Source organism: Sminthopsis crassicaudata, chromosome 6 (genome assembly GCF_048593235.1).
Source record: "Sminthopsis crassicaudata isolate SCR6 chromosome 6, ASM4859323v1, whole genome shotgun sequence".
NCBI classification, from domain to species: Eukaryota; Metazoa; Chordata; class Mammalia; order Dasyuromorphia; family Dasyuridae; genus Sminthopsis; species Sminthopsis crassicaudata.
The window spans coordinates 151,316,038-151,333,502 of NC_133622.1; the positions used below are offsets into that span (position 1 = coordinate 151,316,038).

The following is a 17,465-nucleotide window of genomic DNA, read 5'->3' on the forward strand; positions in this document are numbered from 1 at the left end:
CCTCTTAGCAAAAAAGAGCTTTGCCCTACTTGGAGCCTTCTGAAATATAGGCTAAATTGTGATTTTGTTATTATTCATTTTGCCAACAGAAGCTCCCAATGCCTCAAACTTGAAGATTGTAAGAATGGACAGGACTGCAGGCTGTGTTACTGGAGGAGAGGAGATTTATCTTCTTTGTGATAAGGTTCAGAAAGGTAAGTGCATGTCTAGACTTATAAAATGGATTATAGTTCAGATTGATGGTGATTGTAGGTTATTTATAATTATTTAGCAAACAATATCAATACTTCTATTTGCAATGGATTGTAGTCTACTTGCATCCGATTTATTAAATGGGGTTTAGCTTCTGACAACATCTCACTTGCCACTTGACTCATTTGTTTATTTTCTTCTTTCCTTTAGAACTCTAGAGTAATGCAAAAGTATGTTTGCATAATTTGTCTTTCATCAATAAGACTTCAACATATTCTCATTAACTAATTCATTTGTGTGAGACTCCAATCTGGTTCATTAAAAAATTTTTTTTTAATGGACTGGAAAAACCCTTCCCATTAGTACTTGCTATTATTTCCCTGTAAATAAATAAATACATTAAATTACAGAACACATGAAATTTCTTAACAAATAAGGACAATGATTAGCAAAGACTTGAGTAACTATTTATAGTACTGTGGCTATGGACAGTGTCCCAGCCTACGTCACCTCAAATCCTTTATACAACAGCAGATTACTCCTCCTCACTTGGCTGGAAACTTAGTTTCACCCCATTTGATCCCCGTCTAGACACTAATTTTGGTATCTTCAGAATCTTCATAATTTCTTTTCAGTATAATTCCGTCAGATTCAATTTCTCATTAAATAATTTAGATTAATTCATCATTTCTGGCTTCCCTTTAATAATCATAGGAAACTACTTTCTCAAAATGCATTGGATTTACCAGCTTTTCCCAAATTTTTACTAGAATTTTCTTTAAAGGTTTCTTTATGACATCATTTAGACTAGTTATGTTGAGAAAAGAGTTTTATATCACCTTTTCCCTCTTTATATTCTTCCTAGATCCTCATGGACACACATTTTCCTGAGACTCCATGGGGAGAACTTTATTTTGAGACACCTCCCAATTGCCTCTTTTAACTATTTTGCTAAACAAAGTGGCTTTGGGCAGTTTTTTTTAAGAGTTTTTTTTTTGTTTTGTTTTTGTTTTTGTTTTTAATGTTCAATAGTATTTTGTTTTCTAAATACATGTAAATATAATTTTCAATATTGGTTTTTGTTAGACATTGTGTCCAATTTTTTTCCCTTTTTTTCCTTACTTCCCCCCTCTGCAAAAAAGCAAATAATCTGAAAGAGGTAAAATATGTGAAATCCTTTTAAACATTTCTATATTTGTCAGGTTGTGGGAAAAAAAATCAGGACAAAAAGGAAAAAGTCATGAGAGAAAAAAATGAAGAAAAAATGAAAATGCTATGCTTGAATTCATATTCATTCTCCATAGTTTTCTCTCTGGATGTGGATGGTATTTTCTATTTTGGGGGGGACTTTTAAATCTATTTTCTACATTGAAATTTGAAACTAGGGTTATATGCTCATAGATACCTTAAAACATCTATTAATTTCACACCCAAATTTTGTTATTTTCAAAACTTATGCATTTTCCTGCTTGTTAAAAATAAAAAGAAGCAAGAAATAGTAACAATCTAAAAGCAATAAATGAAACAGATATATTTCAATATTATAAATGTCACAGTATGTCACCTTACTTTTGCCAAAATGAATAGGAACTATTGTAATGCCAGAGAAGCTGAAGCAGAAAGAGATTAGAGACTTTTTAATATTTTATTTGAGAGGGAGAGATTGTGCTGGGGGCATGTTGCCTCTAGGGCTGATGTCTCAAAGCATCCAGCAGCAAATGTGAGTTTTCAATAACATATATGTGGCTCTAACTCAGATAGATACACAAAGGCGGGGGGGAGGGGAATCCAGTTTCTGGTGAGCAGAATCTCTAGGCAGGGACCATCAATCCGGTTCTGACAGGTTGAGGGGTAGGACCATAAATTCTTACAAATTGGGAGGACTTAAAGGAGGTGTCCAACTAGAGCCAGGAAGTCTGAAACTTAGAGATATAAACATGCCAATTAAGTATCTGAGATACATCTGGAGTCTTATCTTTTGTAATGTCAGATCTCCACAGCCCTAATTATCTCAGTTCTAATGAGCAGGAAAGGGGGTTGCAACCAGGAGGATTGAGGCAGAACAATTCAAGGAACTGAAGCAGGACAATTGGGGAAACTGAGGCAGGACAATTAGGGAAATTGAGGCAGGACAATTTAGGGAAAATGGGGCAGGACAATAAAAGGGAACTGTAGCACAACACTATCCCACCTCTTAACTGCTCCTTTGGTGAATTATAATGGTAACTTTATAAAGTAGTCATCTGTAGTCATCTGTTTCCACTACAGTGAGAATCACTATAAAATCTTCAAAAAGGTAGAAAGTTAATTTTAAAATTAAAAAATAAAAAGAGCTAAAGCCAAAAGTTACTATATATTAAAGACTTCAGCAGGTACCAGCATTTATTCCAGAAGTTTCTTGGCTACTGATCTTTACCAGGCAAAAGTAACAAGTGTTCAAAGGTGACATCAAGGCTAATAGAGTAACAAGAATAGAACTAGAATATGGCATGATTTCCTTTCCAACCTTGTTTCCTTCATTTTTAACTTGCTTATAAGACATCATTTATAAAATTCCATAAAGAAGTGTAATTCTTTTATAGATGATATCCAAATTCGATTTTATGAAGAAGAGGAGAATGGAGGAGTCTGGGAAGGCTTTGGAGATTTTTCTCCCACAGATGTTCACAGACAGGTAAAGAGATGTTTTGACATTTTTTGAGAGATATGCCATTACAATTTGATATAGTGTTAGAAATGCTAACTGTAGCAACAAGATAAGAAAAAAAAAATTGGGAGATTGGGCATAGTCGGTCAACAAACATTTATTAAGTACCTACAGTTTAACAGGCACTGTGCTAAGCCTTGGAGATAGGAAAAAAAAAAAAAAAAAAGGCAAAATAAATGAAAGAAAAAACTGAATAAATGAACAGTGCCTATGAACTCATAGTTTAATGGGTAAATGAAATAATTAATTCTTTTGTATATTTCTGAGTGATGGTTTGGGATAATTAAAAAGCACAATGACCCTAGAATGATAATTTCTGGATTTCAGTCTCAGCTATGATATTTAGTAGTTCTGTCTATGGCCTTGTGCCAATCCTTTATTCTCTTCAAACCTCAGTTGCCTTGTTTACAAAACTAAGGGAATTTGATAAGAAACTTTTTTTTATAAGGTCTTTTTAAAGAAAGTGTTCTGTGATCCCTGAGGTGCTACTTATGTGTGAGCAGTTATCATGATGAAATCTAGCCCTTTGTCTTGACAAAAAGAATTGAATTACTCACAAATAATTATTTAAACCTTGTGGCAAAATTTTTGAAATAACTTGAAGGGGTATTTTACCCCCAGAAAAATCATCAATCATACAAAGAGAGGTAAAATTTTTAAAAATGTGACAGTAAAGAAAAAAATAGGTTCGTAGTTTCATGTGCAATAATTTTTAATTATACTAAGTTATAGAGATGCTTGTTTTATTCCATAAAATATAAATAAAATTTGGTTTAAAAAAAAAAAGAGAGAGAGAGAGAAGAGAGACTCACTGTGTCTGACTCATTAAGGAAGCAACAGGTAGACATACCAAAGATTTGTCATAAAGTCTCCGATGCAGTGGTCTAATGGGGACTTGTATGATTAATGATTTTCTGAAAGCAAAAAAACCCCTTCATAGTAATTTGAAGTATTTTGCCACAGAATTTAAATAAATGTTTGTGAGTAATCCAATTCTTTTTGTCACGATAAAAGGCTAGTTTCATCATGACAACTGCTCACAGTTAAGTAGAACCTCAAGGATCACAGAACATTTCCTTAACAAAGACCCTATAAAAGAAGGATTTCATATTATACTCCCTTAATTGTGCAAACAAGGAAACTGAAGTTTGAAGAGGTAAAGAAATGACACAAGGACACAGTTATCATCACCTCAAACCACCTCTCAGAAATGAAACAGCTAATTGTTTCACTTATCCATTAAACTATGAGTTCCTTAACACCATTTATTCATTTTTTTTTCATTTATTTTGCTTATCTTTGTTTTTTATTTAATATGTTTATTTCCCTCAGTTACATTTAAAACAATTTTTACATTTGTTTTTAAAACTTTGAGTTCTAGACTCTCCTTTATCGCCACACCCTGCACCCATTAAGAAATCATATGTGAAGTTATGCAAAACATTTCCATAAAAGTTATGTTGTAAATTATGTTGTGAAAAATATTTCTCCCCCCGAAATCCCCAAAAATCCTTCAAGAAAAATAAAGTTTAAAAAAGAGAGAAAAAGTATTCTGCAATCTATATTCAGACACAATCAGATCTTTCTCTAGATATGGCTAGGATTTTTCATCATAAGTCCTTCATAAGTTATGGATTGTACTGCTGAGAATAGCAAATCATTGGCAGTTGATCATCCCGGAACATTGCTATTACTTTGTATGAAGAACATTTAAGTTTGCTTTAGTTCATGGAGGGTTTCCAGGTTTTTCAGAGCATCCTGCTCATCATTTCCCACAGGAAAATAATATTTCATTATAATCACACACTATAATTTATTCAGCCATTCTCCAATTTATGGGCATCCATTTTTTTGCCCTGAGAAGAGAGCTGCTATAAATATTTTTGTGCACATAAGTTCTTTTTTTTTTTTAAATTCTGTTTTGAGATTCATAGTAGAAGTATTATTAGATCAAAGGATATGCATTATTTTATAGCCCTTTGGGCACAGGTTGTATCTTTTGATCATTTCTCGATTGGGCATGGCTCTTAATTTTTTTTTTATAAATTTGACTTAGTTCTCTTTATGTTTGAGAAATGAGGGCTTATCAGAGATACTTGCTTCCAAATTCTTTTTATAATTACTGTTGATAACTATATTTTCCTCCATTTATTCTATTCTCTCTCTCTTTTTACCCTATTCCTCTTCAAAAGTGTAAAACTGCAAATCTATAATGTACAATTTGCTATTCCTTTTAAATATATAATAAAGTTATCATGTGAATTCCTCTTTTACTTTTTTTCCTTCTCCTCTCCTCTAACTTAGATATGACTGTTATACAAAAATATGTATATGTGTGTGTGTGTGTGTGTGTGTGTGTGTGTGTGTGTGTGTGTGTGTGTGTGTAAAATCATTCTATACATCTATTTATCACTTCTTTCTCTGGATGAAGATAGCATCTTTCTCCATATGTCCTACGTAGTTAAGTTGGGTATTTATAATAGTCAAAATGACTTAGCTGCTCAAAGTTGTTCTCTTTTAACAAAATGACATGTTTGAACCTAACAATAAACATTTTTTGTTGTTCAGTCATTTCAGTCATGTGCAACTCTTCATGACTCCATTTGTGATTTTCTTGATAAAGATATGGAATGGTTTGCTATTGCCATCTCTAGCTCATTTTACAATTGAAATTGAGACATTGACTTGCCTGACTTACCCAGGATTACAGAACTAAAGTCTAGGCTCATATTTGAATTCAAGTCTTCCTCATTCCAGGCCTGGTGCTCTATCCACTGGACTACATCTAGCTGGTGTGAAATCTGCTAAATGAAAGTTCACTGATAAGTCTTTCTTTTCAGAGGTGGTCTTCCAACTAAGGTCCTCTTGTTGTTAGTATATTTTATCACATCATGAAAAGTCAGAAAGTTTGTCCAAAGATAACTTAGCATATGTTTCAAACCTGATAATTTGGGAAGTCCAATGCTGAAGAATATTGATGAACAGGAAGTTATCGTACAGGGTAAAAAGGACTATACCTGAAGTCGAGACCTGAGTTTATTTCTTTTCTTTCTACTGCTTATTGCCTGTGTAATCTTGGGTAAATCACTTATCCCCTTGGAATCTCAATTTCTGCTATAAAATAAGAAATTTGGACTGTGTGACTTTCAAGATCTCTTCCAGCTATTGATTTATTATCCTGTCAGGACAGAAATTTTTAAAATGTTATAATTGTTTCAGCCTCTTTTACCACGGGAAGTTTAAGGGCACAGACATATAACATGTTATCCAGTCTTCCATACTCCTCTCCCTGAAATGAGAAAAACCCCTCTCCCAATAAGGATTTGTAACTTAGAGAATGGGTCATTGAGATCATGACTTGTCCAAAGTCACACAGACAATGTGTAACAGAAGTAGGAGTGGTAATCAAATCTTCCTGAGTCTAATGCCTATTCTCTAGCCACTATACCACACTGAATCTATCCCAGAAGCATATTAGAGTATGTGAGTCTCATGCCATTGTGGGTAGTTCTGAAGTGTAGCACATAAAAGTGTATTTGATTTTTAGAGTAGTGCCTCATGGGCAGCTACCCTTTTTCTCTCTTCCCTTCCCTTATATCTTCCCCAACTAATTATTTCAGTCCTGTTAGAAGCAGTTATAACAGGCTGTTGAGGCTGATATGGAAGAGGATCATCTTATAGGTGTGAAATTTTTACTCATGAGTATGACCAATTTTAAAATACTGTGGAAAATTGAACAATGCAAATTAGACTACATCATTCAAATAACTTTTTAAATCTAAAATTTAATTAGAAACAGAGAGACAAAGAGAAAGACACACACACACACACACACACACACACACACACACACACACACACACACACAGAGAAAAGCCATCTATCCTTATTCTATATAAACCTGGATCTTTGTAACTTGCAGTTTGCCATTGTATTCAAAACTCCAAAGTATAAAGATGTCAATATTACCAAGCCAGCCTCTGTATTTGTCCAACTTCGGCGGAAATCTGACTTGGAAACCAGTGAGCCAAAGCCTTTTCTGTACTACCCAGAAATTAAAGGTAAGTAATTTTTGTCCCTTGCAATTATTTCTCTAAAAATATGATATCTGTCAGCATAGTCATTTTCCAGAAAAGAAGCAAAAGAAATGCTATTTTGGTATTCTCATATTTTAATTTTAATTTTATTTTAATGATATTATGCTATCCAAGTTTTTTTGAAATTTTGCTATGCTCATATATTCATCAAAAATTACAATTAAAGATATATCCATGGGAAAACTCTGCTAATTGTCCCATGGAGAAAAAAAAATTTAGGAAAACATGAAAAGCATTCCGTTAAAATGCTTTTGGAGTTATTTTTTAGAAAATTCTCTTATGGGATGTAGATATATAATAATTATGCTAAGGAAACAATCAGCAAATATTTCCTACTAAATTCAAGGCACTGTTAGAAATTGGAGATACAAACAAAAATGAGAAAACTTTGCCCTTGATATGCTTGTATGCTATAAGAAGAAATGTATATACATATGTAATAATAAAAATATATAATTCATCATTTATTGTATATGCTATACATAATATAATAAAATACATAATAATAAATATATAAATAACATAGTTAAGGAATATGGCAAGGAAGATCTCCAATCTCTTGTATAGAACTCCTGTGGCAAATTTTGGGAAGGGCATAGAGGATAATCAAACAGGCTAGACAGTTGCATTCAGTGTTTTTGGAGTGGATATCCCAAACTGATGAGTATATAGTTGCTTGCATACACAAAACAAATTCTAGGTAATTTTAGCGGGGCAATAGAAAAGAGAAATGGGAACACTAGTAGAAATAATTATCAGAAAAGTCCTTACATAGGAAGGAGGTGACATTTTCTTGGAGTTATTTGGGTTTTTAAGGTGGCTAAGATTCTAAAAAGCAGAAATGAGGAAGATATACATTCCTGACCCACAATCAGTCTGTGCAAAAAACCCAGAGAAAGAAGAAATACTGTGTAGGAGAAAAAGCAAGAGGACTTTTTTGGGGGATGGGATAGCAAAGATAAATAAGCATCCTCCAAGAATTAGTACAGGGTTGGTTTTATTTCATCTTTTCATAAATTATCTGGGAGAGGAAGTAAACAGTCAAATTTCCCAGTGTGTAGATTATATTAAGCACTTCTGGAGAAGGAAATTCAAATAGCTAGCATTTACTATGTGCCAGGTACTGTGCTAAGGGATTTACAAATATTAGGTCACTTTATTTCATTGAGAAGAAGCTATCATTAGGTTGCCTAACTAGGCAGGAAAGGGAAAAATGAGTTAGATTGGAGGAAATGTAAAGAGAGAAATTATTCATCTTATACCATTAGGATAATGGATACTTGGTTTGGGCCTTTCACTCATAATTGTCAGGAACTCTCAGTGAGAAAATTCCCATTTCCAGACATACATCAAAAAACAGTGTTATGATTTGGAGAGGTGCCTGGAACACTCAGAGGTTTTTGGTGATTTGTCTAATGTCTCTCAACTAATATGGACTTGTATTCAGATTATATGACTGCTATTATATTCTAGGAAATAGATCAGAAAGTTATTGTCAAAAATCCTGAGAAGACAGACTGGACTTTATTACAAATATATATCCCTGTGTGTATATACATATATACACACACAAATCATATTATCAACAATATGTGAGTATGTATGTGCATATGTGTGCACACCTAAATACAAAACCCAAAACATCATCCTATAATGGCACAAAATCTTACACGTGCCCTTGGAATATTGTGTGTATTTCTGTTTGTTGACTTTAATTAAGAGAAATAGACAAGTACTAGGATAGGTAACAAAAAATCATAAAGAGAATAAGGAGAGTCATCATATTGAGGAGTAAAAAGAAACAAATTGAAAACGAAAATTGAAAGATGGTATGGTCAAGCTTTGTATAATTATGGATGAATATAGACCTTAAGAATCAATGTATGAGAACTAGGGACACCCTGAAGAGATAAATACAATGAATAAATAATAGTTAAAATTTACATAGCACTTTATGTATATCTTATTTTTATTCATAATGACCCTGGAGGCAGGGGCAATTATCATAGACGAATAAACTGGACCAGCAGAGATTAAATAATTTGTCCAGCTAATAAATTTCTGAGGTCATATTTGAATTCAGAACTTACTAATTCTAGGTTCATTCACTCCAGCTGTTTATTTTATTCTAGACATCAGGTAGTATTTTTAGAAATTGAATTACCATAAGAAATGATATTGGCTGAATTATAGTTTCAAAAAAGATTTAGCTAAAATGATGGCTTTTCAATCTGTAATGATTACTTAGGGAACCTAACGTTTTTGGGGAGGAATGCCTCAAAACAAGGCATCATGATGTCAATAGAAAATGTCACTAGATCAAAAATAATGAGTCTTGGTTCTTTTCCTTAACTGGCAATGTGATACTTAGTCCCTGGGCCTGTCTGTGTGGTGTTGGCCTAAATTATGTCTGAAGATTTCTGTAGGCCTAGTATTTCCATAATTTCTGTGATTCCCTGGTCATGAAAATTATTTTCAGTTTTTCACAATAACACATTCCCTTAACATGCTTTTCAAAAAGAAGATATGGGGCTGAATAGGCAAGGAACTCAGTGCAGCCATTCTTATCTTCCATCTGAGAGATTCAGAGTGATGGTCTGTGAATATAATGAAGTTGGCTATGTGGGATTCATTATATGAATTGCTTTTAGTTGAAATAAATCAATTATTATGGAATTTAATAATTATAGTGAAATTTATTGGTAGAGAATCCATTTTATTTTTTTTAAATTGCCTCCAAATTTCCCATTTTTCAGACAAAATACATCTGAGAAACAGCTGTGCTTATGAGCTAAATGAAATGCATAAGAAAACCCAAGATCTTACTTTGGTCTCCTTTGAGACTCCATCTAATTCTTTCCAATTTACTGGATGAAGGCTACTTCTATTTTGGTCTCTACCTCTCTGATCAAGGATCAAGGGCACTATGATATATAAACAGTACCTTCTAAGATTCATCATGATAAAATTTAGTGGGGAATCAACAAAACCATTAAAAATTGTGAAATCACATTGAAACTAGTGAAATTAACTTCCCCACATCCAGGTTCAATCATCTCTATAATTACACATCATTGAAGTTTCTACAGGTGGTGTATTTCCTCAAACGTTTACCAGCCCTGGCTTCTTTCCTTTTGAAGCAATCCCTTAAAATATCAGGGCTTGGTTTTAAAAATTATCATCATCAGCATTGCTTGATGACTTTAGGGACCAAAAGGTAACCTTCAATTATGGTTCGGTTTGTGCTTTTTCCTTTTCACTTCATGTGTTATCATATGTCATCTTCCTTTTTTCATCTCATTCTCCCATTTTTTCCTGAGGATCTTCTTGATTATTATAATAATAATTTCATACGATTTCCTTGAGGCTAATTTTTTTCAAATTTATTTTATTTGAAGAAAAAGAATAAGCAAAAAGAAAAACAGAAAAGCAATATAAAAAAAAAAATAAGAGAACATTATCATGTGCCCAGCAGAATAACAAGGAGGATTTAAAATATATGACAACAAATACCAATTTAAGAATATATATATGTGTGTGTATATATATACATATATACACACATATATATATATACATATATATATAAATAGAAGAAATTATATTCATGAATGTCCATCTTTACTTCTTTGTAAATTGTTCTTTTGTTCTTTTCTCCCCCTTTCATCCTCCCCCAATCCCTAAGCAGGCTATAGTTAAGGGAAAAAAAAAATATATATATATATATATATGCATATATACACACATACATCTCTCTTTCATAACCACTTCCCACTCCCAAACAAGCTACAGTTTAAGAAAAGATATATTTATCACCCCACCGAGGGTTCCTTCCCTTGAATTCTTCCCTTACCCTTTGCTTCCCCATCTATCTATCTCCTCCCCCCTTTTTTCTTTATAGATTTTGGAGGTTGCTATATCCTCCATACACACACACACACACACACACACACACACACACACACACCGTATATACATATGTGTGTATAGTGTTGCCCTATTGAATCCATTCCTGATTCGAATAGATTTTCAGAACTTCTAACCCCTCTCTCTCCTCTAATGCCTCTGTGTCTATTCTTCCTTTGCACTTCATTTATATAACTTGATTACCTTTTTTAATTTTTTTTATCTTTTGCTCGCCAATCTTTCTTTTGAACTTACCCTATTTTTGATGTAAATCTTAAACATAAAGTATACATTTCCCATGTTAAAAAAAATAGAAAACCATTCATGTTGAGTTCCTTAAAACTGCTCTTTGATAATTGGCTCTTATATATTACATTTTCTTTTAAGTGTGGGGTTTGGTTGATAAAAAAATCATGAAAATCTGCAAGTTTGTTGAATGTCTGTTTTTTCTCATTGAAAATTATAGATAATTTTGCTGGATATGATATTTTTGGCTGCAAGCCTGGTTCTTTTGCTCATCTGTAGATGTGATTCCAAGATGTCACTTCCAACTTTTATTATAGTTGCTGATATGTCTTGTACAATTCTAATTGTAGCTCCAGCATATTTGAATTTTTGGTTTTTGTTACTTGTAAAAATTTCCTCTTTTATCTGGGAGTTTTGCAATTTGACAATAATATTCCTATGTGTTTTCCACAAAGGATTTCTTTGAGTTGGTGATCAGTGGATTTTTTTCTGTCATTTAAGGACAATTTTCTAGGATTATTTCCTGCATTATTGTGTCAGGGTTCTCTTTTTGGTCACAACTTTCTGGTAATTCTGGTATATTTTCTCTTCTTGATCTGTTGTCCAGTTCTATTTTCTCATTCTTTATAATCTGTTTCATTAGTTCTTGGTCTTTCATAGCTTCAGTGGCTTCCCTTTGCCCATTCTAATTTTTAAAGAATTATTTTCCTCTTTGAAATTCTGTACCTCCTTTTCTAATTGGTTAATTTGTTTTTTATAATCTTCTTTGTTATTCTTGGATGGTTTAATTTTTTTATTTAATTTTCCCTCAATGTCCCTCATTTGATTTTTGAATTCTTCTATAAATTCTCTCTGGGCAGGGAGCCATTTCACATTACTCTTTGGAGTAGATTTTTTTTTTTTTTTTTTTTTTTTTTTTACTCAGTGTCCTCCTTTGAAGATTGTTAGGTTCTTACTAAGTGCTAATGAGATAATGAGAGCATGCAAGCTTTTCCCCAGGAATTCACAAGTCAAACTCCCAGGAAAGGCCAGAACTAGAAAATTGTTAAGTACCGACTTAGCACTTAGTAAAAACCTAATATCTCATTATCTCATTAGCACTTAGTAAGAACCTAACAGAAGATGAATCCCAGTCTTCCCTATTTCGATAATATGTTTCAATAGTAGGGTTCTTTCTTCTTTATTGGTTCATTTTTTTAAAAATAAAAATTTTTAGTATAAGTACTTCTAATTGTGGGATGGGGGTGATGTCTCAAACTTTTCTTCAGCTCTCCACTATGATCAGGAACCCCAAACTAATGAGCTTCACTCTCCTGCAAGTGCACACAATCAGCAGTGCCCTAGTCTTACTGCTTCTGGATTCACCCAGTGTTGGTTCCTTCTGGCCCAGTGCCTCAATAGTTGGACCTGGTGTTCCCAATCAGCCAAAGTTCACTCTGTGTTCCCTGACTCAAGCCTCAACTCAACAAACAATTTGTAAGGTGAAAGTGTCTGTGATTCCTTCTGAAGAGAGTCTAACCACAACCACCTAGTCTGAGGGATACTCACTTGATGTTTCTTGGGGAGTTAGCCTGAAGGTTAATTCCCAGTCAGATGTCTTTCTTCAGATCTTGTAGAGCTGTAGCTGTAATTGTAGGACCCCTGTTTTGCCCCAAATCTTCTTGTTTTTTTTACTACTCTGTATTCTCCCTGAAGTTCAAATTAGTTCTATTTGTGGAGGAAATCAGGAGAGTTTGAAATTTACCAACTTATTTCATCATCTTCCCAGAATCCTCTGAGGATAAATGTTAAAATGAAAATTTTTTAAATTAGTTTCTTATTAACTATGTGAAGGCACACTTCACCTTATATCATTGCAACAACTTCCCAAATGTCTTTAGTTTCTTCCCTTTTCATTTGCTCCATTTCTACCAATCTTAATAATATTGTAGATCTTGACTTATAAGGGAATCATGGGAATCACTTACTCCAACCGTCTCATGATGGATGAGAAAACTGGCTTATGAAAGCTATGACATGATTAAGATTATACAAATGGCAAGTGGGTGCAGTTTTTAAACCTAGGTCCTCTGAGCAGACTACAAATCTGGTTGATCTTTCTAAAACAGTTTTTCTTTATCTTCCAAACTATATGCCTTTAATGTCATTCCACTGAATGTGAAGTCTCCCTAATCTAATTCTTAGGGAGCCCTTTCTTCTAAATTCCTATATTGTCTCTTCAGCTCACTTGGGCTTGTGTTTATTTTTTTCTTCTCTCTGTAACTGGATTATAAATTTCTTGGGGCCCATATGTTGTGTGATGTCTCCTTATTTTCCTGGCACATAGCACCTATATAGAAGATAATAAATACCTTATTATGCTTTGAAAGAAGTAGGAATCATAAATCACAATTGTAATTTTATTGTTTGGTCCTTTCTGACTCGCTGTGACTCCATTTAGGGTTTTCTTGGCAAAGTTACTGGTGATTTGTCATTTCCTTTCTCAGTTCATTTTCCAGATGAGGAAACTGAGGTGAATGGGATTTATATAGCTCCTGCTACCTGCCAAGTATCATGCCAAGAACTTTACAGATATTATCTCTTTTGATCATCACAAAAACCTAGGAAGTTGGTGCTGCTATTATTATTATAACTGTTTTACAATTCAGGAAACATGCAATCAAGCTTAAGTGACTTTCCCCGCCAATAAGTGTCTGAGGCTGAATTTGAACTCAGCTCTTCTTGGCTCTAGGCTCAGTGGCTTGTGCACTGTGGCACCACCTATCTTTATCACATAGGTTGGGCAAATTACTTAACTCCTTAGTGCCTTGTTCTTTTTTAAACAATCTAGTCCCATTCATTTTAGTAATTGGGAAAGTTAGAAACTCTTGCAAGAAGAGTTGGGGACCACTGTGGGCCCTCTGAGTATCAGTAGGACTTGGGTGTATACTTTCTTGTGTTATCACTTTATCTGTTGCACAATTTGGTTACTCTTTGGAACTAATACAGTGCTTGTTGAAATCTAGTGTCTATTCTCTGTAAGTACTTTCAATTTCCCTTTAAAGTATTTAAAAATAATATTCAGAGTCGATATTCTTTTCGTGGCTCCTGGTATCAATGAATTTAATCTTTTTCCCCCCACTTTGGTTTCTCTTCTCTTTTCTTTGTTTCTCTCTTTTCAAATACAGATAAGGAGGAAGTCCAAAGAAAACGGCAAAAGCTTATGCCTAATTTTTCGGATAGTTTTGGTGGTGGGAGTGGTGCTGGAGCAGGAGGAGGAGGGATGTATGGTGGTGGCGGTGGAGGTGGTGGAAGTGGAAGTGCTGGCCCAGGTAAGAATACCATCTAAAGTTTCCCTATTATTAATTTGCATGGAGACCATCTTTCCCTACCTCTTATGTGCCAATCCAATTTATAGAAAATCCATGTGTGGTCTAGAACAGTGCTATTTTTCAGTATATACCTATGTTTTTAGTACAGATTTATGTTTTTTTTTTCATGATGAAGTCTTATTTTAAGTATGTATAAATATATATATATATATATATATATAGTGTGTATATATGTATATATATATTTGTTATTTCAAATATAGTTTTATTTATATATGATATATGATATATGTGTTGTATATATAAATATAAATGTATTATATTTAAATATAATGCATATATTATTTATTATATTATCTATCTACTTTTTTTTTTTTTGCAAGGCAGTAGGGGATAAGTGATTTGCACAGGGTCACATAGCTTAACAGTAAGTGTTAAGTGTCCGATTTGAACTTCCTTCTTCAGGGCTGGTGATCTATCCACTGTACCATCTAGCTCCCCCAGTGCAGTGAAAATGTTAAGCCTATAGTTGGATTCATTATTTGCTTGTAGTAAAAATATTCTTTTCATAGAGAATAAGACTATGGATTAAATTAGTGTGGCAATCTGAATCTCATTCTATATTCTCTTGTAGTCTTCATGCAGTGTAATGGACCAAAGATGTTTGAGTTAAGGCAATTATATTCTATCATTAATATATCTTCTAAATTATTCAAGAAATAAGTTGTCATCCTTCCCTTCCTCCTCCCCCCACATATATACCTACATATACACAACAGATAGTAAAAGGAAAGATAACTCACAATTAATGTTTTACAATATTTAGAGTTTTTTGTTTTCTTCACAACAACCTCATTAGGTAGGTAGGGAGAAGCCCAAGAGTTTCTCCATGGCCACACATATTCTAATTAATAGAACAGTGGAAGATCAGAAATTTTGTGAAAATAGAATTCTGTCCCTCCTCCAAAATTTCTGAAGCTTTCTGAGGCATATATTCACCCCAAGAATGAGCCCTGTTGCTAGTGGAGGAGTCATCTCATTATTCAGTTTTGACTAAAAAAAAACAAATTATAATGAGACATTTTTTGTTTCCTTTGTCTTTTTAGGATATGGCTTTGCTCCCTATGGATTTTCTTATGGTGGAATTCCTTTCCATCCTGGCACAACCAAATCGAATGCTGGGATGAAGCATGGTAATGAATGCTGGGTTTTGCAATGTTAAAGAAAAAACCAAAGATGTGTGTTGTGTGCGTGTGTGTGTGTGTGTGTGTGTGTGTGTGTGTGTGTGTGTGTGTGTGTATCTAGAAACACCAAAGAAAAAAAGGTGTGTATGGTTTATCACAAAAATAAGTTTTCTACTCACATCTTGAAGAGTTAATTGAATACAAATGAACAAGATATTTTGCTAAAAGCTGTATTGATGAAGTCATTTTATGATAGAATTGGAGGGACTCAGAAGCCAATATGTACCTTTATAGGAGTACTTCTCAAATTTTTATTTTTGGACTCTTACACCATTGAAATTATTGAGGATCCAAAAGAGCTTTTATTTATGCAGGCTCTATCTATCCATACTTTTCGTATTATAAGTTAAAATTGATCAACTTAAAATACTTGTTAATACTTTAAAAATAACAACCCCATGACATATTAATATACATAAATTTTTATGGGAAAGAATCCAACCTTTTTTTCCAGGACAAAAAAATAGCATTTGACTGAGAAAAATGTCATTATTTTACTTTTTTTCCCAAATTTCTCTTGTATTTGACATAATAGAAGAAAAGTAGACTCTCATCTTTCTGTAGTCAGTCTGCTACAATTATTATGTTGTTCTAAAGTATATGAAGAAAGTCCAGCTCCTGAACAAATGTAATTGATAAAAAATATTTAAGTATTATTATGGAAATAGTTTTGCCCTTACAGATCTCTGGATAGGTCCTTGGGAACCCCCAGGAATCCATTGCCCTTATTTTGTGAACTGCTGACCTATTTTGTTTTTCAGTCAAGCCTGATTCTTCATGAGCCCTTTTGGGGTTTTCTTGGCAAAGATTTAGGATGGTTTACCATTTTCTTCTCTAGTTTATTTGACACATGAAGAAACTAAGGCAAAAAAATTTAAGTGACTTAGAATTTGAGGCTAGATTTAAATTCAGGTTTCCTAACTCTTGGCCCAGTGATGTATTCACTGTGCCACTTAGCTGTCTTGAACATTCAAAGCATACTTAGGCTATCAGTAGACAAGAAGGAAAAAAAAGAGAGTTATCTGGGCTTTTAAAAAACTTTTTTTTCTTTTTTTTAATTTTTTAAATGAATGTAAACATAAATAGTCAAATATACAAAGAGCAAAAAAGGGTTCTCTATAAACTTCTTTATATATTTTAACTTTAAAAAGTTCATTTTACAATTGACAGAAGCTTTTAACCTCTTAAAATAACAATGATTTAATTTTAAAGGTTATAAAAGTAAAATTTTGAAAATTGTTGAACATGATATTGCTTTTTAATAAGCATTTTTAAAAGTCTATAAATAACTTCTTTCTTCTCCATTTTCAGTGGAGTCCTTAATATGATATGTTAACATATATTATAATTGGAGCAATTGATTAGACTGAGAAGCAGCTAATCTTTATTCATTATTTTTAGAAACTCTAGACTCCTCATATGAGCAAGACCATGAAAGTTGTGACCAGAGTGATGATAGGGACTCTACAGAACTTTCTGAGAAAATACTACAAACCACAGAGCAAGAAGATAAATCCAGAGTCACTGGGGAAGATGAGGTTACTTTGACGTGTACAGTAGGAGTGGAGGAGGAAGATTGTAGGTTGCAGGGTGAGTGATAAGTAAATGATTAATCTTTATTGAGGAGGGGGAGGTTCTGAATAGCAAGATATATCCTGAAGCTGATTAAAAAGTTTTATTGGTTGTTTTTTAATATTAAGATCAATTGACATGTTAATACCTAATATAGAATATCTTGTAAAAATTTTATACTCTAGGGACA

At 33.3% G+C, this 17,465-nt stretch overlaps 1 protein-coding gene across 5 annotated transcripts in view; it reads left to right on the forward strand.

Annotated features, from left to right (window-relative positions):
* Positions 1 to 17,465, forward strand: part of NFKB1 (nuclear factor kappa B subunit 1) — a 161,615-nt gene that overhangs the window by 119,477 nt on the left and 24,673 nt on the right. For all 5 annotated transcript variants that reach the window (XM_074276224.1, XM_074276226.1, XM_074276225.1 and 2 more), the window contains 6 exons: positions 90 to 194; positions 2,775 to 2,866; positions 6,822 to 6,960; positions 14,316 to 14,459; positions 15,566 to 15,652; positions 17,105 to 17,293. In XM_074276224.1, the coding sequence (XP_074132325.1) occupies positions 90 to 194; positions 2,775 to 2,866; positions 6,822 to 6,960; positions 14,316 to 14,459; positions 15,566 to 15,652; positions 17,105 to 17,293 (756 nt within the window). The remainder of the gene's footprint in view (positions 1 to 89; positions 195 to 2,774; positions 2,867 to 6,821; positions 6,961 to 14,315; positions 14,460 to 15,565; positions 15,653 to 17,104; positions 17,294 to 17,465) is intronic.